General features: G+C 57.3%; 7 protein-coding genes across 7 annotated transcripts; 4 read left to right on the top strand and 3 right to left on the bottom strand.

Annotated features, from left to right (window-relative positions):
* The first annotated feature begins 786 nt into the window (after nt 1-786).
* On the top strand, nt 787-2,651 carry MYCTH_2296776 (uncharacterized protein). The gene is made up of 3 exons (XM_003659514.1): nt 787-1,902; nt 1,972-2,057; nt 2,130-2,651. Exons 1-3 carry the CDS (start codon nt 973-975, stop codon nt 2,593-2,595), a joined length of 1,482 nt encoding a protein of 493 aa, XP_003659562.1. The 5' UTR covers nt 787-972; the 3' UTR covers nt 2,596-2,651.
* Nucleotides 2,652-4,961: 2,310 nt separating this feature from the next.
* On the top strand, nt 4,962-9,261 carry MYCTH_2296774 (uncharacterized protein). Its single transcript, XM_003659513.1, has 4 exons — nt 4,962-5,593; nt 5,647-6,337; nt 6,395-8,406; nt 8,570-9,261. Exons 1-4 carry the CDS (start codon nt 5,234-5,236, stop codon nt 9,068-9,070), a joined length of 3,564 nt encoding a protein of 1,187 aa, XP_003659561.1. The 5' UTR covers nt 4,962-5,233; the 3' UTR covers nt 9,071-9,261.
* Nucleotides 9,262-9,836: 575 nt separating this feature from the next.
* On the bottom strand, nt 9,837-11,458 carry MYCTH_122939 (sterol-4-alpha-carboxylate 3-dehydrogenase like protein). Its single transcript, XM_003659512.1, has 2 exons — nt 10,870-11,458; nt 9,837-10,797 (listed from the first exon to the last, which is right to left on the bottom strand). Exons 1-2 carry the CDS (start codon nt 11,353-11,355, stop codon nt 10,156-10,158), a joined length of 1,128 nt encoding a protein of 375 aa, XP_003659560.1. The 5' UTR covers nt 11,356-11,458; the 3' UTR covers nt 9,837-10,155.
* A 435-nt stretch (nt 11,459-11,893) lies between these two features.
* On the top strand, nt 11,894-13,665 carry MYCTH_2296770 (uncharacterized protein). Its single transcript, XM_003659511.1, has one exon. It carries the CDS (start codon nt 12,251-12,253, stop codon nt 13,523-13,525), a length of 1,275 nt encoding a protein of 424 aa, XP_003659559.1. The 5' UTR covers nt 11,894-12,250; the 3' UTR covers nt 13,526-13,665.
* Nucleotides 13,666-13,940: 275 nt separating this feature from the next.
* MYCTH_2296769 (uncharacterized protein) lies at nt 13,941-15,375 on the bottom strand. The gene is made up of 3 exons (XM_003659510.1): nt 14,630-15,375; nt 14,237-14,542; nt 13,941-14,161 (listed from the first exon to the last, which is right to left on the bottom strand). The coding sequence occupies exons 1-3, from the start codon at nt 15,146-15,148 to the stop codon at nt 14,081-14,083; spliced, it is 906 nt and encodes a 301-aa protein (XP_003659558.1). The 5' UTR covers nt 15,149-15,375; the 3' UTR covers nt 13,941-14,080.
* An 871-nt stretch (nt 15,376-16,246) lies between these two features.
* Nucleotides 16,247-20,360, top strand: MYCTH_2296766 (uncharacterized protein). Its single transcript, XM_003659509.1, has 2 exons — nt 16,247-16,547; nt 16,645-20,360. The coding sequence occupies exon 2, from the start codon at nt 17,134-17,136 to the stop codon at nt 20,113-20,115; it is 2,982 nt and encodes a 993-aa protein (XP_003659557.1). The 5' UTR covers nt 16,247-16,547; nt 16,645-17,133; the 3' UTR covers nt 20,116-20,360.
* Nucleotides 20,361-20,402: 42 nt separating this feature from the next.
* Nucleotides 20,403-21,578, bottom strand: MYCTH_2296764 (uncharacterized protein). The gene is made up of 2 exons (XM_003659508.1): nt 21,005-21,578; nt 20,403-20,758 (listed from the first exon to the last, which is right to left on the bottom strand). The coding sequence occupies exons 1-2, from the start codon at nt 21,227-21,229 to the stop codon at nt 20,600-20,602; spliced, it is 384 nt and encodes a 127-aa protein (XP_003659556.1). The 5' UTR covers nt 21,230-21,578; the 3' UTR covers nt 20,403-20,599.
* Between the last annotated feature and the right edge of the window lie 1,137 nt (nt 21,579-22,715).

The raw sequence follows: 22,715 nt of genomic DNA, 5'->3' as shown, positions 1-22,715 counted from the left end.
ATGCCTCCTCCTCTCCTTGTTCCCATCTGTACTTGACCTTTCTTGGATCTCTATGTGTAGGATACCTAGGTAGCTAGGTAGGTACCTACCCGCTTGGATGGTATGTAGGATACCTTCCTTCGGCTTTGACCGGGGGGTTAAAAGGAAACGATACTCAGAGGAGCGGCATACACTCGTTGTTTTTGTCGGGCCGTTATAATCTAATACGGCTCCATGTCTCTGACTTTTTTTTCTCTCTGTTTCAGCCTGCTATTTCCACCCAATGCGCAGCTATGTGGACCGTCAGGTTCCGACATCGACAAGTCCGATTTGTGTTCGAGAGCTTGAGCGTGCGGAGATTTCCCGAGCGACTACTCTGTAATTACAATTTGACGTTGGATCATGGTTGTCCTTTCCTTCGCTTTGGCATCCATTTGATCCTCATGACCAACTAAAATGTTTTGATGAATCGTTCTCAAGAGGAAGGCACGTCTCGTAAAGATGGGGAATCGGGAACGGACTCCATCTCGCCCGAACCTCGCAAAAGAGCTGAACGTTGGGGAAGGCGGCAAAGCGGGAGAGCAAGGACGCACAAACCGCAGCGTTCTCAAGAATGGCATTCAACTGGCCGAGCGATGACGTCTTGGATGGCGACTCCAGTGACCTGCTGATACCCTGTGCAGTGCACTAACTGGGGCAAATCTTCGAAGTCGTTACTGCTAAACCGTACAGCCAAACCGAGAAGTTATTAAAACCTGTCATGGGCGCGTCATCAGGGTTAAGGGCCACGAGAAGGCAAGTGAATATTACTTCTGTCATTTTTACTACTTCCCCTTTTTCCCTGTCGAAACAACGATCAATCCACCCGACGAACACCAAACCACTCGAACTTATCGTTATCTGGGGGCTCAGTGCCTTGAGAAACACGGCTCGGACATACATACCTGCGCAGCACTTGCGCTTAACGTCATCCCGTCTGGGATACCTATAGCCATGAAAAAGTTCTGGAACCGGACCGGGGAGGAGACCAACCCGGGGTCGAGTCCGGGTCGGGCGTCCTCGGAGGACGCCCGGCCGGACGAGCACACACGCCTCCTGCCGAATCGCGTCGATAGCACCCCCTACCTCTCGCCCGACGACCCTGCCGTGTCGCCGTACAATCTCTGGACCGTCCGTCTCGTCCGCTGGATCACGGTCGCGCTGACCTGCGTCACCTTCGCCTGGTGGGTCCTGATGGTGGTGACGATCTTCATCACGCCACCCGGCCTCCATGTCCGGGGCTCGCCCTTCTTCTCCTTCAGCTACGCTTCGTTTGCGCTTCTCACCCTGATCGTCTCGCTGCTGTTCTTCTCGGCGCCCAGCAAGCTGGCGAGGATCCTCAGCATCGTCAACGCGGCCGTGCTTCTCGTCGACGCCACCCTGATCCTGGTGGTTCCAGGGCTGCGGCACGCCGAGATCTGGGTCGGGGTAGCCAGCGTCCTCTGGGCGGCGCTCATGGCGCTGTGGTTCGTCACCGTCGACCGCACGGTGCAGTGGGGCAAGGCCGAGGAGGAAGAACGCCTGACCGGCCGCCCGGAGAGCAGGCGCACGGTGACGGAGTGGCTGGAGGTCACGCTCTCAACCGTCCTGCTGGCCGTCCTGGCATGCGTCGTGGTGCTCATGACGCTGACCCTGATGCTGCGCGCGATCGACTCCGGCCTGGCGCCACCCGGCAAGCGATATTGGGTCGACAATGACCGGTACCAGATCCATGTGTATTGCCGCGGCAACAAGACCGACGCGGCTGGGGCCAAGACGACGACGGTCCTCCTCGAAGGTGGTGAGGACCCGGTAGAGCGTGGTTTGTGCCAATTGGCCGAGAACGCAGTCAAGAACGGGTCGATTAGCCGGTTCTGCTTCGCCGACCGTCCAGGCATGGCGTGGGTATGTTGATGGCTTGCGTTGCCTTTCAAAGCGCCATCGTATGATTGTATACTGACAAGCAAGAAATAGAGCGATGCTGCGCCGTCGCCTTTCTCTGCCAGCATCGCCTCGGACGCCCTGAGTGAGGCATTACTTCGAGCCGGAGAAGAGGGCCCGTAAGTTAACGACCACCACCCATTGGTCTGAATCCCGAGTCAGAATGCTGAGAAGCCACCAACCTATCATAGCTGGGTTCTCGCGAGTGCTGGGATTGGCTCCTTGTACTCGCGTGTCTTTAGCTCGCGCCATGGCGACGACGTTCGCGGCATCCTGATGATCGACCCCCTTCATGAGGATTTACTCTCGCGAGTCGGGACCCCTGGGCGCGGGTTTGCCCTCTGGATCCGAGGCGTCATTTCACCCGGTGGAATCGACCGCCTCCTGGGTGCTCTTCTCGGGGGTAGACGGTCTGCCGATCGAGTTTGGGGCCGTTCTTCATATCAGTCAGGGACGACCATCTTCGCCAAACTCCAAGAGAGTCTCGTGGCCGAATCGCTCACGAAGAGAGATGTGGTATCGAGCCGGGCGATCCAAAATAGAGAAACACCACTCGTATTGATCAGTTCAGGCCAACAAATGAAGAAGGACAGGAGCTGGGAGGAAAAGGTTTGTGATCACGCAGCCCACCCACTAGCTTTGGCTAACGCGACGTAGCAACGCGATCTCAGCCATCTCACAGCAAACCTGGTGGACTGGGTGGTTATCGACGACGCACCGCATCGGATATGGGATGCTTTCAGTGGGAGAGATGCCATCGAGCGTAGGTTAAAGGAGCTTGTTTGAGCCTTCTACAAGGGAGACCTGATGCGAGCTGCCACAAGCTGTAAGCTGCATCTTGGGTAATTTCGGGAAAGAACACGTCGAAATGGCCGTCGGAAGTTGGGAGACGTGGGTGGGTGGAGGTCTGGGCTGGGTTTCCAAAGTTGACACTGTGGAATCTTGGTAACGGTGTGAAAAAAAAAAAAAAAAGGAATCAGGGAGAGAAGAAAAACGAAACGAGAAAAATTTTGGAGTGTTGGAATCAGATGTAAGTGAGCAAGGTACCTCCGTATACGTACGTATGTACATCTCGAACTGCAGATACTGCCATTTGGCGCGGAGCGAGCCACGGGGTTTGGTATTGGGGCATTGAGGAATGAGAGCTCTGTCTCGTAACAGACTGTATATAAAAGATTGAAGCGGCGGCTCGATAGCAGCAGACAGACTGTGTTCACGCTTTACTGGAGGTACGTTTTCAAGTCATGGGACAGGAGGTTGGAAGGGCGCGGCGTGCCACCGTCATTCGAAGCGGCTACACCTCGCATTTGAAGTACTTCCTCTTCGGGTGGTCCATGGGCTTGAGACGTTCCTGGTTTCTTCAACGGACCGCCCTTTTCCCCGGATGGTATTGTGTGCTGGCTTGATACCGAGATTAGCCGTAAATTACTAGCTTTACGGAGTATTCCTAGCTAGTACGGATGTCGCTACCAAAAGAACTGGCTCACCGCCTTTGTGCACGGACCATACAAGGTCGGTAAAGTTTTAGAAGGTATCTTCACTAACAATCGGCCACAGTGCCTAGGCTTTAGTGGCTATAGTGCTTTGCCCCACTGTACTTTAACGTTGCTTTTAGCGGATTCATTCTGCCGGTCAAATTTGGCGGTGAGCCAGTTCTTTTGGTAGCGACATCCGTACACTATCTAGGAGCTCGCGTGAAATACGCCTGGGCCGATCTTCCTCAGTACGGAGCTAACATCATCTTTGGTATAGCGCTTTACACTCCTGACACGGAATACGGATGAGTGTACGTCCGTACATACGGATTTACTCCATACTCAGTACCTGGCTTCCTGGTCCCCTAAATTCCCAACCACCTCATGACAGGAAGCCCTACACAAAAATATCCTACCCCGTCCACAGCGACGGACATACATGTAGTACAGTACAGTACAGTACATACGCAGTACACTACAAGTAGTGGTGTGTCTAGAGTCATCCGTATATGCCGACCTGAGCGGTTGGCGATGTCCTTTCGGGCCCCGTCTAATTCTAGCCAGTAATTACGGAGTTAGTAATCCGTACAGATAGGGGGTTGCACTGCGCCAAGAGGGACATGACCCCATCCTCTAGTGATAATGAACTTCGTAAAATAAGCATGAGCCAGCAAAACGGCAGAATATGGATGGATGGAGGTAAGCAGATTGAGTACGGAGGACGTTGAAAAAGAAAAGCCCGACTTTCAGTACAACTCAGCCGTGATTGGACTCCCCCGCCCGACTTTGCGATTAACCCGCCTTAGGTATTCCGTATTTCGTCTGTTTCCAGTTGGGCTTACTGCTTTACATACCAGGTGCGCACTAGTTATACCGGTAGATACCCACATATGCTACAGCCCATACATCCCTTACTTGTACAGTACGTACATACATACACACATGCATACACGTACTGAGCCTCAGGGCTCACGCTGCCGATTCTGGGGCTACCTGGCCTTACCGGTTTCGCCCAACTGTTTTGGGCACTGCCCTGGTCCCAGTTCCCTCGCCCGCCTCCGAACCGAGTTGCAGGAGGTTCATTCTCTTGGCCCCGCTGTCCGCTACCTAACTGTCACCACGGAGCCTGAAATTAACACTCCGCTGCAGCGGGGGCATGTCGATCACTGCTGTCTGACCCGGGCAGTGGGTGGATCGCACAACCCGACCTCCTGAACATCTCCAACTCTTGTCACCTTCGACCGACTCCAGAGCATCGGTGTCCGCAAGCTCCATCCCAGCGCGCCTGCATCTAATTTTCCGTCCGGGCCATTTTTCAATCTTTTTCTTCCATCGGCGGAAACCAGACAAAGCCAGAACCCAGCCACAGCAGCTGACTACCCCGTGGCCCGCAACGTCGCTGTGCAACGCCGAGAACTCGACTGCACCGACCGCTGCCCGCCGGTTCCTCAACGCCGTCGGGTCCCCTCAGCCTCACCCACACCCAGGTCCTCCTCACCCAGGTCACACCGTACACAGCCTCCCAACCAACGTCTGCATCATCCGCACATTTCCCTGCCCAAAACCGCCGAGAATAACGGCACTGCGCCGCGCTCTCTATTCGCGATAGTTTCGATCGATACGCCGCCGCCTCGGGTCGCGACAGCTGCTGGATGCTGAAGCCTGGTATCCCCGCTTTTCGCCCGCGCTCTGACTGTTACCGCAGCCGCTCGACGTGCACGCTACCTCGCGCTCCCAGCCACGCCCGCATTTCCGACAGCAATAAGTCCACATGGTGGGCGTGACTAAACAAAAGCGGGTGGATTGAGGATCAGTCTACCATGGCAGGATACGATTACGGCGGCAGCCCAGGTGCTGATTGGGGCCATGGCCATCATCAACCCGGCCCTGATGTTCCATACCGGATGGAACAAGAGCCTAGCGGCCTCGCGCCGGCTCTTCCCCGGCATAACGGGGCCCATGGCCATCAAGGAGGGAGGCCGCCGGCCTCGCCCGCATTAAGTGCCGACAACACCGACACCGAGTCGAGACGCAGCGAGGAGAGGAATCGGTCAAGGCCGCGGGGCTCCAGGTCGGCCAGCGGCCAAGTGCGCACCTGCAAGAAATGCGGCGAGCCGCTGACAGGGCAGTTCGTGCGTGCGCTCGATGGGACGTTTCACTTGGACTGCTTCAAGTGTCGCGTGAGTTCGCCGTGGACTGCATCCAGAGAGTCTCTCCGTTAACGTTTCCGCAGGACTGCGGGCAAATCGTAGCTTCCAAGTTCTTCCCGGCCGACGACGAGAACGGCATGGGGCAGTACCCGCTTTGTGAGACGGACTACTTCCGTCGACTCGGCTTGTTGTGTCATCAGTGCGGCGGAGCACTGCGGGGATCATACATCACCGCCCTCGATCGCAAGTATCACGTCGACCACTTCACTTGCTCCCTGTGCCCGACCGTCTTTGGTGCCCAAGACAGCTATTACGAGCACGATGGCCAGGTGTACTGCCACTTTCACTACTCTACCCGGTTCGCTCAGCGCTGCAACGGCTGCCAGGCCTCCATTCTCAAGCAGTTTGTTGAGATCTTCCGGAACGGGCAGAACCAGCACTGGCACCCAGAGTGCTACATGATCCACAAGTTCTGGAACGTCCGCCTCAACCCGCCACAGGAGGCTGCTGTCCCGATCTCGGACGATCCTGCTGGCCGCGAGCTGGTCCGCGAGGAGGAGGAGCGCATGGAAGAGAAAGTCTACCGTATATGGAGCGTCCTGTCGACATTTGAAGAGTCCTCGGCCGCCTGCATATCGGATATGCTTCTCCATGTGAGCAATGGCGCCTACATCGACGGCGTCATGGTCGCCAAAAGGTTCATCTTCCACGTCGACATTCTCTTCCGGTCCGCGGACAGGCTCGATGCAGCCATGGCCCGGCTCGAGATGAACGGTATGTAAAATGTTCGCTTTCGTTTCAATGGGCTGTATCGCTAATCGAGTCGCACAGCTCTCGCCTACGGTCGTGAAGCCAAGCTCCTTTGCAAGAAGATTGTTGCATTCTTCTCGCTCCTGTCCAAGACTCAGGACAAGGCGAATCGCAAACCTGGCGTGACCCAGGACTTACTGACCCTGGTCACCGGTCTTGCCCATTACCTCAAGCTGCTCATCCGCATTTGCCTCCAAGGGGCGCTGCGCATAGAGAAGGAGCGCAATAACTCCGATGGCCTGTATCAGTTTCTAGACGACCTCAACGACCTCGAGACGCTCAAGGCCGACGATAACTCCACGACCACATTGCAACTGACGTCTGGCACGTCGAGGCTGTCGGCCCATGATTCGGACCAATGCGCGTTGTGCCGGAAGCCAATCGAGGACGAATGCGCAAAGATTGACGACAGAAGATGGCATCTCGCCTGCGCCAATTGCTCGCGATGTGGCAAGGAACTCGGTCGCAATCTCCAGGACGCACACCTCAATCCTTACGACGCCAAGATCTTCTGTAACACCTGCGAACCCAACTCGCCGCCTAACGCCGCCCCGCTTCAACATGTCACCAAGTTGCAACAGTACGTCTTTTTGCTCCAGGTTGCACTCGCTAGGCTCCTAGAGATCCTTCGGGTCAGCGGCGCGATCCCCCCTCACTCCGAGAATCAGAACGGAGATGGATCGGGTTCCGCTGAAGGTCGATCCGGACCGTACGGCGGCCAGTACCAGAGGCATCACCGAGAGTCGTCCTATGAAAGTGCCGTCAATGATGTCAAGAGGTTGAAGAGCACCCGTCTGGACAAGCACCTGTCGTCGAGTTTTAGGAAAGCTAGAACGTCTCGGATCCTGGATGGGCCCGAGAGCAGCAGTGCACGGCCCGGATCAGCCGGCGGTGGCCAGGGCGAGGGCGGTTTCAACAAGGGCTTTCAGATTGTCGAGGAACGAGGCCCGGCCGACGAAGAGGACGTAATGTTGCCCAACCAGGATGCCATAACGCTCGATGACATCCCGAAGATCATCGCCGCTGAGCAAGCGCGGGAGCAACGGTCATACCCTCCGCAACGGCAAGAATATTACCGCTCGCCAGCGACCGAGCCTCACTATGGGGCCAGAGAACCAGCGGGTGGTAATGGTCACCAGCGCAGCCTCTCGGATGGCAAAGGAACGGGCGCTTGCGCCCCTGGAGACCAGCCCCCCCCAGTGCGCAATCGGCGCTACTTCTCTGAACTCTCGGGGCTGGAGTACTTCATTGTGAGGCATCTTGCCGTTTTGACCATGCACCCCATGGTCGAGTCCGAGTTCACACTCGAGGAGCTTCTGAGCTTCATCGAGAGCAGGAAACCGCCGAACTTCTGGAAGAATATCGGCAAAGCCTTCAAGAATGACGGCCGCAAAAACGTCAAGAAAAAAGGAGTCTTTGGCGTTCCCTTGGAGGTCATCATCGAGCGAGACGGCGCAGAGTCTACAGACGGTGTGGGGCCCGGGACTCTGCGGATCCCGGCAGTTGTCGACGATATCATCTCGTCCATGAAGCAGATGGACCTCTCCGTCGAGGGTGTCTTCCGGAAGAATGGCAATATTAAGAAGCTTGGCGAGCTCGTGGAGAAGCTTGACAAGGAAGAGCAGGTGGACTTCAGCTCGACGAATGTCGTTCAGGTGGCTGCCCTGCTGAAGCGCTATCTTCGAGAGCTACCGGATCCCTTGATGACGCACAAGCTCTACCGGCTGTGGCTGACGGCCGCAAAGATCCCGGACGAGCAAAAGATGCGCCATTGCCTCCATCTAACCTGCTGCCTGCTTCCGAAGCCGAACCGGGACTGCCTGGAAATTTTGTTCTGCTTCCTCAAATGGGTCGGATCGTTCCATCAGGTCGATGACGAGTCCGGGTCCAAGATGGACATCAAAAACTTAGCCACTGTCATGGCCCCCAACGTACTATTCGACAAGAATAAGACGTCGAGCCTTGACAGCGACCCGATGTATGCGATTGAAGCGGTTGAGGTGTTGATAACAAACATCGGAGAGATGTGTTTGGTGAGCAACCCCCATCCTTCGCCTCCAACCTTTCGATTTCCTCCTGTTCACTTTTGGTCGACTGCTTCTTTATTTACCTTGTCGTTTCCTCTCGGAACAACACGTTCATTCACTCTACGCTCATCTTCCTCGCCTTCGCGCATTACTGACAACAACTCTATAGGTCCCTGACGATCTCGTCGAACTCCTCAATGATCAAGCCCTTTTCAACTCCAATGGGGAACTCACCACTAAGGACATTCTCAAAAAGTTTTCGGACCGAGCCGCGCTTGGGCTAGGCCCACGGCAGTATGCCGAAGTGACTGAAATTGTCGGCCGACACGAAAACCCCACACGCCCCCCGCCGAGGCGGATGGAGACCGACCCATCGCAGTGGCAGCAGGAAAGCAGTGTCCGGCACGTTCAGGAGCCGACGCAACCCTACGGCCAGATGCACGTCGGGACGCCGCCTCCAAAGAGAGGAGGACCCTACGATGCTGCGCCGCCCCAGCATTCTCCATATAACCAGCCTGATCATCAGGCTGGGCAAACGCCGGACGGAAACGGTCGCAATGGTGGGCAGCAACTGCCCCCGCAGCAGCAGCAGCAGCAGCAGCAGCAGAGAGACTGGCGGAACTCGGGATGGGGGAGACAAAATAGCGGGTTGACAACCGGCACCGTCTAGGAGACAGGTGGTCCTGGTGGTGACGATTCTGCGGCTTCTCCCTGACATGGCTGGGCCGAAAACCCCCATCCTATCTTGGCCCCTTTCATTCCCCCTCCTCTTTTTCTTTTTTCTTTTCCTTTTTTTTTCTACGGCTAGGCTTGGCGCAGACGGCGTATTGTTTTGGTACTTGCAGGCACTGATAGCAAGCAAAGCGAGCAAGCGAGTATGCAGCATGGGTTGCACGGCGTTCTCCTTTGTCAGGTTCACGCCAAGTACTTTGCGAATTTTTTTTTTTTTGGGCCATGAAAAAAAGATCTTTTCACATTTGTTTTTCTTTCCTGATTCGGGGGCAGTCAGAGGCGAGCAGCGTCGGTGGCTGCATGACAATACTTGGTATTCATGTTCGGAAATGAACTGCGGTGTCTTTCCTGTCAGGTGGTGCGCGATGCAGGCAGTAGCGGGGACACAAAGATGGCTTCGTTGTGGGACGAAGCGTCATCGATCAGGCTCGGGCAGCTGGGTGGACCATGGTGTTTGGAGGAACTGATAGAGGCAAACGGTGGGAGGAGCCGAGGAGAAGACCCTAGCTCCTCAGCATTCCGCTGGGCAGCTGTATAGGCATGAAGGGCTGAGACACAGCCGCCCTTGTACGGAGGAGTTGTTCATATCCAACGTTGTCGCAGCGGCTGACGCGTGTAATTGGTTGGTGACCGGTTGCTAGCAAGGTACACATGAGTCAAAGAAGATGACATGTTTCTGGACTTCTGACATGGAAATCCTTCGCCACCCTCAACTTCTTTCTTGGATTGCCATTATTACTCCGTACTGTAGATCTTTATAGCATGCAAATTACAGTATAAAATGAGATCGGGTGTGTACTCCGTATGTTGTCAAGTGCCCAACCTTGGCATGGCACTGCAACGTCTCTCTAAACCAACCTCCGTACATTAGACATAAAATGTAAATAATGGTGCGTCCCTCATCATCATTACAAATGCTGGCGAGTACAAACGCTCCAGATCCGGTGTACCAGATTGTCCCTATAAGGGATCCTTTCCTCTGTTCTTGAATCGCGGGGTCTACAATCCCCGTACCCTCCCCTCCTAATTAAGCTTCTGGGCGGTCTGCTGCTGCTGCTCCAGTGTCCACTTCACCGACCTCTTGATGCCCTCCTCCAAGCTCACCAGCGGCTGATAGCCCAACCTCCTCTTCGCCTTGGAGATGTTAAAGTACCGCGTCATGCAGGTGTAGACGATGCGCTGGCGGCTGAAGGTGGCCGGTTTGTTGATAGCCCAGAAGAACCACTCGCTGAGATAACCCAGAACTAGGCCGACGCTGCGTGGGAGGACCTTCACGTGCTCCGTCCCGTGGGGACAGCCGGCAGCAGCCCAGACGGCGCGGGCGAAATCCCAGAAGTAGACGGGGCTGTCGTTGGTGATGAAGAAGGCCTCGCCGTCGACCCTCTCGTGGTCCAGCGGGATCGTCTTGGACGCGGCGGTCATGAGGAGGGCGCGGGCGGCGAGGAGGTGGCCGTGGGCGACGTTCTCGACGTAGGTAAAGTCGAAGAGGTTATCGTTGTCGCCGACCTGCACATTTGTTCGGCCGTCTTGGTAGACCTTTATAAGGTTGAGCAGGAGTTGGGTGTCGCCCTCGCCCATGATGCCGGAGGGCCGGATGGCGCACGTCAGCAGCTTGGGGGCGTCCGGGGCCCGGTTGGCCGCGAGGACGAGTTCTTCGGCGGCTGCCTACACAGTCACATCGGGGTTAGTGACAGGATGCTTGGTCGCTTGGGGGTGGTTCGTGGTTGTGTTCCGGACCTTTGTCTCCGAGTAGTATTCGGTCTGCTTGCTGCCCCGAACCAACGGCCACCGCTCGTCGACGTTGATCAGATCGCTCTTGTTGTCGCTGACGACGCTGGCCGAGCTCGTGTACACCAGCGCCTTGACGCCCGTCTGCTGACACGCCTTGATGACGGCCGCTGTCCCGTCGACATTCACCTTCTTGAAAAACTCGCGCGACACGATGGTGTCGTTGGATTGCGCCGGGGGCGACGCGGTGTGGATGACAACATCCGGCTTGACTTTGGCAAAGATGGTCTGGAGCTTGTCGGCGTCGGTGATGTCGGCTTCGTAGTATGCTACGCCGTCGGAGTCGGGCCTCCGGTTGCGCGTGCAACGCAGGTCGATTACGGACACGGAGCAGGTGTAGTCGCGCAGCAACAAGCGGACGACGTGGTGGCCAAGGAAGCCGCAGCCGCCAATGACCATGACGGAGCCGAGCGCTGGCTTCTTTTCGGATGCCATGATGACTGCTGCTGATGCTGCTCCAACGCAAAGCAACACGAGCGGCTCCGAGGTGGATTCGGGAATCAATTGGCTAAAGAAAAAAGGGTAGAGGATGAAGGAGCGGATGGGTTGGAGGTGGTCCCCTTCGGATTCCCTCTTGGCGCCTCCTTTCTGGGTATGCGCCGCACAAGTTTAGGCGGAATTGGTCGGCAGAAACGTTTCCTAGTGTTCTGTATGGATCCGGGATAGGAAGGTATTCCAGGGAGTACAAGTAAAGGAGAGGGTGTACCTTCGTACTGTACTACTACATAGTACGTACGGATGTAGGTATGCACGGGGGGGGGCGTCTCAGTCGAAAAGCCGATTGAGCTTTTCGAGGTCCAAACACTGGAAAATGCAGGCTGTTACGCGTTACTCACCAGAAATACCTTCCTTGCCTTGGACCCGCGCTGCCCCATCATCGAGGCCGCGCCCCGTCTTGGCACCTCGCGGCCTACACTAGCCCGCTTGGGAGCCTGGAAGCAGCTCCACGATCTACGACCCACAACCGAGTTGTTAAAGGACTACGGAGTACTGCGTAAAACAACTCGAACGATCCGGAGCTCAACAACCAGGTTGCATTCTCAATACAGTCGGGCCAGATGACTGTTTAAACAGCTTCTGGCTGCTTCTACCAGCCGTAATGGTCTCCCTGTTTCTCCTCCTTCTCCCAGGCAGAGAGGCCCGATCTGCGGTCTTGTCAGTGCATTCCTTCCGGGATCTTTCCGCTCTTCCGCTGGGGAACGGTGTCAACGCTGCGTCTCCCATCTCCAAATTGCTCGCCACTCTGCTTTTATATTCATCTCATATTACGTCCTATATTCTATACGCCTACTCAGCCTCATGACGTTATCCTTTCCAACGATTTGTCAACATGGACACCACGGACACAGAGATCCTGGTTCACATCGCCGCGCCCGCCCGGGTGACCGACGACAAAAGGTACCGTGCTTTGGCGACAGCGTACCTCGACTTCCAGGAAACAGCACGGACATCAGTCGTGCTAGGGATGCCGGCAGACTGCCAGGAATCTGACCGCGATGTGCTGCCTCCAGGAACATCGAGTCAAGCGGTAATCCGTTCACCGATGTTATCCTTCCAGAGTGCCACGGACAATCTCGGCTCACCCCGGCTGCAGCAACCAGGAGTCGGGAACGTGCCAGAGTCGCAATCATCATCATGGAGGCCTCCTCCGAGCGTCATTGAGGACTCGATGCCTGACAATGACCGCGCGTTTGCGCAGTACTGCACGCCGACCAGAATTCTGTCCCACTACACCTCCGCCATGGACACCTCGCCCCTCTCCCAACGGAGACAGGGTCAAGCACTCCCAGCCTCCAGCCAACCGCAAAAAAGTCCCAGTCAGGCTTCTGTGTCAGATTCCAGCATCCAACACCAGGCGTCGCGTGAGGAAACTGACTCGGCGATCCCGCTGTCACCGGGGAGGCAGCACGAAAGCCAGGGGACCGCAACACCTTCACCGTCAGCCAAGAAGAGGGAGGAGAGCAAAATCGCCTCCGCATACCCTAGCCAGCCTGCCGAACCACCCTCGTCCTTCCGGGCCGAGTCCGAACCGCCCCTGCCCAAGCGGCCGCGGACGTCCTGGGACGCCGAGCCGGGCAAGTCCCTGGCCCGAAGCGCGAGCGACATGGGCCCGCGGCGAGCAAAAGCCCCCGTCATGTTCAACCAGTGCCAGAATGACACGCTCGAAATCCTCTCTCCGCCGCCAATCACCAGCCTCCGAGAGCTCCGCGCCGAGGACATGGTCACCGACGTCCTGGCCAGCCTGGCCCGCGAGCTCGACCTTGAGAAGCGCTTCAGGCCCGAATCGCAGACCCGCGAGCTCCGCCCCTTTGAGCGCGGGTACTGGCTCGTCGACTGTTCGGCCTGGGAGCCGGACCTCAAGCGGTCCGCCTGGGCGTTCCTCACCGACTACCTACGCAAGGGAGCCGCCGGCTGGGGCACGTCCTGCAGAAGGGATCGGGAGTTCTCCCGGATCCGGCTGTACTGCTGGGGCTGCGTCGTCGGGCACATGTACCTAGTGCTCTACCTCATGAGCAAGCGTCGAGTTCTGTACTCGGGCGCCTCGTGGGTTGATGGAGAGGGGAAAGCGGTGGTCGTCATGGGGCCGCGGCCAGCGCCAGTGTGAGCATTCAGCTCGTTGGACTGATGCATCACACGGTCTTCTTTCTCCCCTTCCCTTTCCCCTTTTCTTTCCCATTTTTCCTCCCAGAAGAATGTTCTTCCGAATATCCTTTAACTGGACCTCGGGTTGGGGAACGTTGCCTGGCGCTTTGGTTCGGTTGTTTGCGAGTCGTTGATACCCCCATAGAGCACTCGGTCGGCTATACTGGTCTTGAAAACACGTCTGGCGTTGGTTAGGATAGGCAAGAAGCCCTTAACGTATCGTGAAAAAAATCTCATTACCTAATGTGCGTGTGGTATTGCGTCGAGAGCAGCATTGTACATGCTCTTCGACTCTGCGCAGCTTGTAGTCGCCATCTGCCAAGCAGACTGCAACGAGTGCAGGACACGGGAAACTCGGTAAATATCCGCAACCAGTTGAGCAAGGTTCCCGAGGCAAACAATAAACATCCCAAATCTGGTCAAATCCTTCGAGAAGACACAACTCCCTCCGGGAATGGTATTCATAATGTACAGGTCCCCAAGCAGCGCGTCGTCGCAGATACGAAACTGAAGGTCTTCAGAGCTTCGCGGATTCCCGGTACGCCTCCATCTCCTTCTTGTGTCTCTGGAGGTCTGTTTCCCTAATATCGCTGAAGGGCTGTCGAGATCAAGCTTAGTTAGTAACCGTCGGGCATAGTACGTGCAAGAGCCGCAGGTGGATTCCCGAGCATACCTTGCGCTGTTCCGGGCTCAACGTCTTCCATTCCTCGCCGATCCTAACGAGCCTCTCACTGGGCTTGACTCCGTCATACTCGGGCGCATGGTAGCGCGACTTGACGTAAGCGGCATAACCATTCAGGGCCGGTTTCGGGAAGCGAGGGTCCCGAATAGTAGGCCCAACCTGGATCGAATACTTTCGCCTGAGGAGTTGGCGGGCCAGGTTCGCCTCCCGGATCTCCTGCGCCGTGTGGCTGTCGACCCAGTTCCTGAAATTCACGTCGTTGGTGACCTTATTCTTCCGGCCTTCGGCCGCGAGTCTCTGTTCCGGGCGGTTGTGTCAGTCGACAGATTCGTAATTATATGGCGGCAGATCATCCGACAAGAGCTTCCCGACGCCTTGTCTTACCTCCTTCTCTGACTCAGGCAGAGCCTTGTAATCGCTCGAGAGCTCGTGCACAGCGTCTAGGAATGTGGGCTTCGTGTCCCGGCCCATCACGTCGTGCATCCTCTCTTTGAGATAGACCAGCCATGGCGTGATAGGAAGCTTGTCCGGCTCCTTGCCGGCGAGTGCCGTCTTCTTCAATTCCTTGATCTTCTTCTTGGTCTTTTCCTCGTCCGTCAGCGGCTTTTTCGGAGGACCGGGCTTCTTCTTTTCGGCCGTGGCTTTGGCCTTCGCGGCCGCCTTTGCGGACTTCTTAGCAGCAGCGGGCGTCTTGGTTGTCGCCTTGGTCGCGGTCTTCGTCCTGGTAGAACCGGCTTCGGCGGCGAAACCTCTTGCGAACCGTGCCGCGATGCGGGAGCCGCTCGGAACGACGACCGTGGTCCGGGAAGTCAGCTGCGCGGTATGCCGGCTCGCGCCGCGAATTGGCAGGTTGGTGCCGACGCAGGCATGCCGAGCGGCCGCGCGCCCAATTGCCGACAGCATGACGATGGCTCGCGTTGGTTGCTGCTACAATCCGTGGGAATTGGGGAGGTTCGGGCGAGGTCTGCGTCTGTGGTTGAGGGCGCGCTGGCGGGATGCGGTGGTGGCGCAGGTTTTGGGAGAAGCACGGCAGTATGGATGCGGTCGGTCGCTTCAAGTTGCGGCGAAAGAACTGGGAGCTCTGCGAGACCTGCTTAGCAGCAGGTTGTGCTCACACGTTTCTCAGTTCCAACCTCCCCGGTTTACTGGAGCTCGACCAGGGTTGTACCTGACAACATGGGCGCACGGCCCCACAACTCGAGGTGCCCGAGCTCTGGAAGAGGGCCAGTGCCCACCATTACCTCACCTCAACTTGCTGAGCAGAAACGAGCATTCCACAGTGTCGAGCATTGAGTTGGCGACTGCAATAGGGCATACCCACCACACTGCGACCGATATGCGGAGGTTGGTTTCAGAGGTAAAACCCCAGGTATGCCAACAAGCCAAAGCACCTGACAACGTGCGAAGTGCACATACAATCTTGTTTGTACTGTAATTTATATGGCAAATTGATCCCAGCCGTACATCCAGGATATCGTGTACAGCGCGAGTGGTGTCAAAAATCGAGGGCCGAGCAGGAAGCTAAATTACTTACAGATGCTAAGATAGGTGTAGTTGACGATATGGAAGATGGACTTTTTTTGGGGAGAGCTGTTGTATCTGCTACGTGGAAGACGTCAGCGACAGACTTGCAAGTAGGAAAAGCAATATAACTGACAGTAAAATAGACCCTCTTTTGCCTACAATTAAAATAGCGAATTGAATTCTGTTTGGAATGCTTAAAATAAGCCTGCTTGATACTGCCACTGTGATACATCGACACCTAAGGTAGGCGTACGTGATCCGTATATCTGCACGAAACTAAGGTAGGTTGGTACCTGAAGGGCGGGTGGGTTACAAACAGCAACTATCCAGTAGACTTGAAATACCGGTAACGTACTCCGTACGTCAAGTATCCGTACAGGACGGTGCGATCATGTGTCACACTGTATACGAGACTGTATGGCTCACCGGCCAGAAATGTCGCTGAATCTGTCTGCTCCACATCTTTTCCATCTCTAAGTTCGTGACGACTTGCTCCTCGCCGCCCCGACTTCAGGCCTCGGGAGATTATTTCCATCACCCCAACGCATTGCGCAACAGCATGCGGGATCTCCCTCTAGTGCACTAACCAGTGTCGACCGCTGCCAAAAGTACCTCTCACCATCAGTGACTTCCTGCTGAGCCACCGTCACTGAAACCAGAAATGGCTCGGCTCAGAGACTCGCGCTCACCATCTCCTGCAGGAAGTTATGCTGCGCGCAGACGGAAAGATGATGACCGTCGTGACCGCGACTACCGTCGGCGCTCCCGCAGTCCGGATGTAAGCGATCCTCTCTCCCTCCCCCCCCCAAAAAAAAAAAAAAAAAAAAACAAATCGTCCTCCTTCTGACCGATTCCCTGACACTTCTCTTCTGCAGCGCCGCTACCGCGATCATGGACGACGTGACAGCCGGGAACGCGATTCATACCGCTGGAGAGATCGCTCCATAGACCGCCGAGATGATGACTACTACCGAGGCTCCCGCCGCGATGGAGGAACCAACCGAGACCGCAGGAGGTCACGCGACCGAGGTCCGGACAGAGCACGGTCGCCGGATCGCCGAGGGCCGCGGGGCGTAGACGGTAGCCGGGACTACCGTGGCAGGAGGGACGATTCCCGCGACCGTAGGACCCGTCGTGACGGGTCACCGGATTCCGTCACCCGGCGAGGTGACCGCCCACGCTCTCGTCCTCCCAGAGCGGATGGCGCCACGGGCAGGGATAGCGAGGTGCGCATGGACCCCGGTGCTCTGGAAGCTCGTTATGTCGCTAACACTGTCCAGGAGTCGCATCCAGCTAAGTCTACACCGACCCAAGCGCAGACGGAGGCGGATAAGAAGGCTGAGCGACTCCGCAAGCTCCAAGCCATGAAGGAAAAGCATGCCCAAAAGGAAGCCAAAGAAGCCGCAGTTACTGCTGGAAGTACGAGGATGCTCCTGGAGGAGATGGACCAGAAAGCCAGCGGTGCACCAGGTCCACACAGCCCGGCGGCCAACTCGGCGACTCCTGCCCCGGCGTCACCCGCGGCGCCCGTGCCATATGCGGGTAAATTCGACCCTAAGGCGATCGCAAAGAATTCGAAAGCAGCGCGGCCCCAGTCCCCAACGCGGCTTGGCGATGTGAAACTGGCCGCGCCTGCCGCGAAGCCGCTTGTTGTCAAGAAGGAGACAGACTCTAAGGGTGCCGGCTTGCTGCCGGCAAACAGGGCGGTCAGTGCGTTCGGATTCGGCAAATCCGCTGACAATCAGAAATCATCCGCGAAGCGTAAGGTCGACATGGGTGACGAGGAGATCATCAAACGCAAGCTGGTCAAGCTACCCGATTACGTTCCTGACCAGGCCGACGCTACGGCAGAGGCGGACGGCGAGGGAGAGGAAGATGCAGAAGATCTGGATCTCCGCATGGCCAGGAACGAGGAGGACATGGCGGAAGCTCATCGACTGCTTCAGGAAAGGCGCGATGAGCGCATACAACAGGAGGGCATGGTCATGGATGTCGATTCCGGGGCACCGAACGGCGAGGCGAAGGACGAAAAGGCCGCGCCGGCCCCGAGCATGGATGTTGATGAAGACGTTGACCCCTTGGACGCGTTCATGGCTGACCTTGAGCAAACCGGTTCCGCAGGTGGTCTTGGCCCAAAGCCCGCTCGGCAGGAGCAGAATGGAGGAAAGGGCTTTGAACCAGAGGCGTATTTCAGCGACGACGACTTCGGCTACGAGGCGGACCAGGCCGATCCGGCTGCGATCCTTGCCATGGCGGCCAAGAAGAAGAGGAAGGACATCCCAACCATCGACTACAGCAAGATCGAGCTCAACCCGATACGAAAGAATTTCTGGGTTGAGCCCCAGGAGCTGAGTCAGATGACGGAAGAGGAGGCGGCCGAGCTGCGAATGGAGCTGGACGGCATCAAGGTCTCCGGGAAGAACGTACCCAAACCGGTCCAGAAGTGGTCGCAGTGCGGGCTCACTCGGCCGATCCTGGATGTCATCGAAGGGCTTGGGTACGAAAAGCCAACGCCGATTCAGATGCAGGCGTTGCCCGTCATCATGTCGGGCCGCGATGTCATCGGCGTCGCAAAGACGGGCTCCGGCAAGACGATGGCCTTTGTGCTTCCCATGCTTCGCCACATCAAGGACCAAGACCCGGTAAGCGGCGATGATGGCCCCATTGGCTTGATCATGACCCCCACGAGAGAGCTGTGCACACAAATCTACACGGACTTGCAGCCCTTCGCCAAGGCGCTGAAACTTCGCGCCGTCGCTGCGTACGGGGGGAATGCCATCAAGGACCAGATTGCCGAGCTCAAGCGTGGTGCCGAGATTATTGTTGCCACACCTGGTCGAATGATCGATCTTCTTGCGGCGAACTCGGGTCGTGTCACCAACCTCAAGCGGGCGACGTATATCGTGCTTGACGAGGCCGACCGCATGTTCGACATGGGCTTTGAACCACAGGTGATGAAGATCTTCAACAACGTCCGTCCGGACCGGCAGACGATCCTTTTTTCCGCGACAATGCCGAGGATCATCGACGCGCTCACCAAAAAGGTGCTTCGCGACCCTGTCGAAATCACGGTCGGCGGGCGGAGCGTCGTGGCGCCCGAGATTACCCAAGTTGTGGAGATCATGGACGAAAACAAGAAGTTCGTCCGTCTGCTCGAGCTCCTGGGCGAGCTGTATGCGGATGATGACGATGTTCGGGCGCTGATCTTCGTCGAGCGGCAAGAGAAGGCGGACGACCTCCTGCGCGAGCTCCTGCGGCGCGGTTACGGTTGCATGTCTATACACGGCGGCAAGGACCAGGAAGATCGTAACTCGACCATTTCGGACTTCAAGAAGGGTGTCTGTCCTATCATGATCGCGACGTCGGTGGCGGCGCGCGGCCTCGACGTCAAGCAGCTGAAGTTGGTCATCAACTACGACGCGCCGAACCATCTCGAGGACTACGTCCATCGGGCGGGCCGCACCGGGCGAGCCGGCAACACGGGAACGGCGGTCACGTTCGTCACGCCCGAGCAGGAGAACTGCGCGCCGGGCATCGCAAAGGCGCTCGAGCAGAGCGGGCAGCCGGTGCCCGAGCAGCTCAACGAGATGCGCAAGTCGTGGAGAGAGAAGGTCAAAGCTGGAAAGGCCAAGGACGCCAGCGGCTTCGGCGGCAAGGGTCTTGAGAGGCTGGACAAGGAACGCGAGGCGGCGCGCATGCGTGAGCGCAAGTCGCACAAGGCCGAGGGCGAGGAAGACGACTTCAAGGACGAGGAGACGGCGGAGGACGCGGCCAAGAGGGACAAGGCCAAGTCGGCCATCGAGGCGGCCGCGTCGGCCATCGTGTCGCGCGACGCTGCCAAGGCGGATGCTGGCGGAATCAAAGGGGCGGCCGTCGAAGGTGCGGTCAAGGGCGGCGTCGCCGTCGGCACGGGTAAGGGCGGCGGCGCCCTGGACAAGGCGGCGTCGGCCATCAGCGAGATCAACGCGCGGTTGGCGAGGGCAGGCCAGCTACGGGCCGGGCAGCCGATTGACAACAAGGGCCCCGACGCCGGAGCGTTCCACGCGACGCTGGAGATCAACGACTTCCCGCAGAAGGCGCGCTGGGCCGTCACCAATCGCACCAACGTGGCCAAGATCCTCGAGGCCACCGGCACGTCGATCACGACCAAGGGCAGCTACTATCCGCCTGGCAAGGAGCCTCAGCCCGGAGGGGACCCGAAGCTGTACATCCTCATCGAAGGCGACACGGAGCTGGTGGTGGGTAAGGCGCTTTCGGAGCTCACCCGTCTGCTCAGGGAGGCGACGATTGCTGCAGCAGACGCCGAGAGTCGGGCGCCGGCGAGCGGGCGGTACACCATCACATGAGCGATGGCCCGAGACTGGTGTTTCTTTACGGGGAGGAATTGTAATAGCATGTGCGCTCGTAACGGGCTTCCTGTCTGGGGTTGGAGTTTTATCACTTTGCTCACGGTTAAATGACGTTTGGAGAATGAGCGTTTAAACTCGTCGAAGATTGCTGTCCCTCTCACGTGCCCGAGTGTTTTTTCCCTTGGCTACTAGTCTGGCAAATGGGGATCCGATGCCCTGATACCCTGATACAAATAAAGATGAGGTAGATCAACCCAAACAAAAACGCCCAACCCCATTCGCCTCTCCTTCAGAACCAATCAATTCAACCTGAAGATGGGCAAAGTCAAACAAATGGGCACAACATTCATGAAGCACACCCGTCTCCTCTCCCCTGTTCTTCTTCTTCTCCTTCTCTAGCCGACTCCACGGCCGACCGGCGCCGCTAGCTCTGCAATACCCCGCCGCCGCCGCCCCCCAAGCCAATGAACCTCGGGCCAAACTATGAATGGGCCAGGGCATCGACGCTCTCATCGAGAGCCCGCTGGCCGCGCTCGGTCTTGCTCGCCTCCTGAAGCACCTTGGGGTCCGTCATGCGGCGCTGCTTGTCCAGCTGGGCCTGGAGCTTGCCCTTGCGTTTCTGGCTCTCCTGGAGGCGTGCCTGGGGAAGGGAAGCGAAGGTCAGTCTCGTTTTTCTACCGGCGGAGGAGGAGGAGGAGGAGGGCGTGTATGTAGGTTAGGACACACGAGACACGACACAACAACAACATGACACGACACGACACGACACGAGACATTAACCGGGGGGTTGGGGGGGAGAAAAGGAAAACGGAAGGGAGAGGAAGGTTTTGGGTGTTGTTGTTGTTGTCGTCGTCGTCGTCATCAATTTTAAAGCAGAGGGGCGTACCTCGGCGGCGGCGGCGGCGCGTGCCCTAGGGTCGTCGGCGTCCCGGCCGGGGGACGTTGGACCGGGACCGGGACCGCCGCCGAGTGTCCTTGGTGGGCCGCCCACCGTCCGGGGCGATCTGGCGGAGGCGGGGACGGAGGCGGAGGCGGGCGTGGTCGGGGTCGTGCCGAGTGGTCGCCCGGGCTGCGAGAACGGGTCTCGCTCGCTGCTGCAGAGGTTCCCCATCTTTTTCCCTGGCGCGGGTGTGTTTGATGGATGGCTGGTTGGCTATCTCGTGGAGACGGGGGAGCTTTGGCGTGAATGCCGTCGGACCGTTGTTTTTTGTTGCTGTTGCTGCTGCTGTTGCTGCTGCTGTTCGGCGTTTGTGAGGCTGCCCCACTCAAAGAGCCTCCTGGTTCGGTTTAAGGCAAGTCCTACGCTTCATATCGAGGTACGGATACAGTGCGTCCTTTCTTTCTACAGGTGATTCGCTACCCTGCGCACAACGGAAGATTGACCGTTCGTGGGATTTCTGTCGACAGAAACGCAATGTCATGCTGATCTTGTATAGCAAGGGAAACAGAGGCCATGACTCGAGTTTCGAGGCGCGTCCTTGCTGCGTTTCGCCAAGAACAACGTGAGCAGCAAGTGCTTACCTTGCATTTCAGCAAGAACCGCTGCACCGGGTACCTTCTCAAATCGCTCCGTATCATACCTCTTTGACATCTAGCTCTCCGCCACGCTTCGACACTCATCGGACTTCTCCCGTGGCTACGAAGTACAGAACCGTACGGAGTAGAGGAGACGCCATCGTGTGAAACGACCAGGAACCCACGGGGCATGTGCCGCAGCTCCACTGGTGCGGCTACCCCCACATTCAGGGTTCATCAAGATTGTTGGTTGCAGAAGCCCCGCCATTGCAGCGGTGCTGATGAGAGAGCAAACCGGAACTCGGCCACACAATGTCATCTCAGGATTTGACGACTTGGGTTGGGAGCCCGTCCTGGTGCCTCGCCGGCGACTGCTTCGACTATTTCCAAGCCAGCCTCAATTTGATGCCGATGAGTAACTAAACTTTATGCTTGTCCAAGCTATCAAACGGATTCCGTAGGGCGAGAAAAGAGGGGGGTGGGGGGAAGGAATATAAATGAAAAAAAAAAAAAAAAAAAAAGGTATACTAGTAATAAAGTATCGAACATTTGGAACGAACTGCCCGAGCTTGCAGGTGACGAAAGAAGGGCCGCAGGCGGGGCTCCACGAGGGTCAGTCTGAACCCACGGGCTTTCCCGCCGATTGGACTGCTGAGGCTGCGGAGGAAGACCTTCACAAGCTGTGCCGTGGTTACCTCCTGCCTGGTTCGAGCCGTCAAGGTTCTCACTGACTGCAAAATAATATCGACCTCTCGAGTGCGGACCCACCCACAACCACCCTCGCCCACACTCACAGTCGCGAGACAACTACCTAGACTAGAGCCGCCAATTGCCCATTAGTAGTCGGCTGTTCCCGCGGTACTCTACGCATAGCTCGCCGACTCTCGCGTCCCTGTCATCCGTCCGCTGCCAACCTCGCGATCGGCATCGACGGCTGCCATCATTCGACGGGGACACCGCACCGCTCGCTCTGGTCAATTGCGCGCATCGGCCGGGTCGCGGGACTCTTCAAGACCATTCCTTACCCTTGCCCGCTTCCCCCTCCCCTCCCCCCTGCCCCTCCTCCAGTGTCGGGTATCCTG

This window comes from Thermothelomyces thermophilus, chromosome 1 (assembly GCF_000226095.1).
Source record: "Thermothelomyces thermophilus ATCC 42464 chromosome 1, complete sequence".
In the NCBI taxonomy this organism is placed as follows: domain Eukaryota; kingdom Fungi; phylum Ascomycota; class Sordariomycetes; order Sordariales; family Chaetomiaceae; genus Thermothelomyces; species Thermothelomyces thermophilus.
Note: the sequence above shows the minus strand (reverse complement) of the source record. Positions and strands in the feature narration are given on the sequence as shown.

Bases quoted from the DNA above. Each gene is read 5' to 3' on its own strand.
- MYCTH_2296776 (XM_003659514.1), top strand. From the start codon at position 973: ATGAAAAAGTTCTGGAACCGGACCGGGGAGGAGACCAACCCGGGGTCG. The intron at 1,903-1,971 runs GTATGTTGATGG...AGCAAGAAATAG, and splicing joins ACCGTCCAGGCATGGCGTGG to AGCGATGCTGCGCCGTCGCC. The intron at 2,058-2,129 runs GTAAGTTAACGA...AACCTATCATAG, and splicing joins CGAGCCGGAGAAGAGGGCCC to CTGGGTTCTCGCGAGTGCTG.
- MYCTH_2296774 (XM_003659513.1), top strand. From the start codon at position 5,234: ATGGCAGGATACGATTACGGCGGCAGCCCAGGTGCTGATTGGGGCCAT. The intron at 6,338-6,394 runs GTATGTAAAATG...CGAGTCGCACAG, and splicing joins GGCCCGGCTCGAGATGAACG to CTCTCGCCTACGGTCGTGAA. The intron at 8,407-8,569 runs GTGAGCAACCCC...ACAACTCTATAG, and splicing joins ACATCGGAGAGATGTGTTTG to GTCCCTGACGATCTCGTCGA.
- MYCTH_122939 (XM_003659512.1), bottom strand. From the start codon at position 11,355: ATGGCATCCGAAAAGAAGCCAGCGCTCGGCTCCGTCATGGTCATTGGC. The intron at 10,798-10,869 runs GTCCGGAACACA...GTGACTGTGTAG, and splicing joins AATACTACTCGGAGACAAAG to GCAGCCGCCGAAGAACTCGT.
- MYCTH_2296770 (XM_003659511.1), top strand. From the start codon at position 12,251: ATGGACACCACGGACACAGAGATCCTGGTTCACATCGCCGCGCCCGCC.
- MYCTH_2296769 (XM_003659510.1), bottom strand. From the start codon at position 15,148: ATGCTGTCGGCAATTGGGCGCGCGGCCGCTCGGCATGCCTGCGTCGGC. The intron at 14,543-14,629 runs GTAAGACAAGGC...CGCCCGGAACAG, and splicing joins TGCCTGAGTCAGAGAAGGAG to AGACTCGCGGCCGAAGGCCG. The intron at 14,162-14,236 runs GTATGCTCGGGA...TGATCTCGACAG, and splicing joins TGAGCCCGGAACAGCGCAAG to CCCTTCAGCGATATTAGGGA.
- MYCTH_2296766 (XM_003659509.1), top strand. From the start codon at position 17,134: ATGAAGGAAAAGCATGCCCAAAAGGAAGCCAAAGAAGCCGCAGTTACT.
- MYCTH_2296764 (XM_003659508.1), bottom strand. From the start codon at position 21,229: ATGGGGAACCTCTGCAGCAGCGAGCGAGACCCGTTCTCGCAGCCCGGG. The intron at 20,759-21,004 runs GTACGCCCCTCT...TCCCTTCCCCAG, and splicing joins GCGCCGCCGCCGCCGCCGAG to GCACGCCTCCAGGAGAGCCA.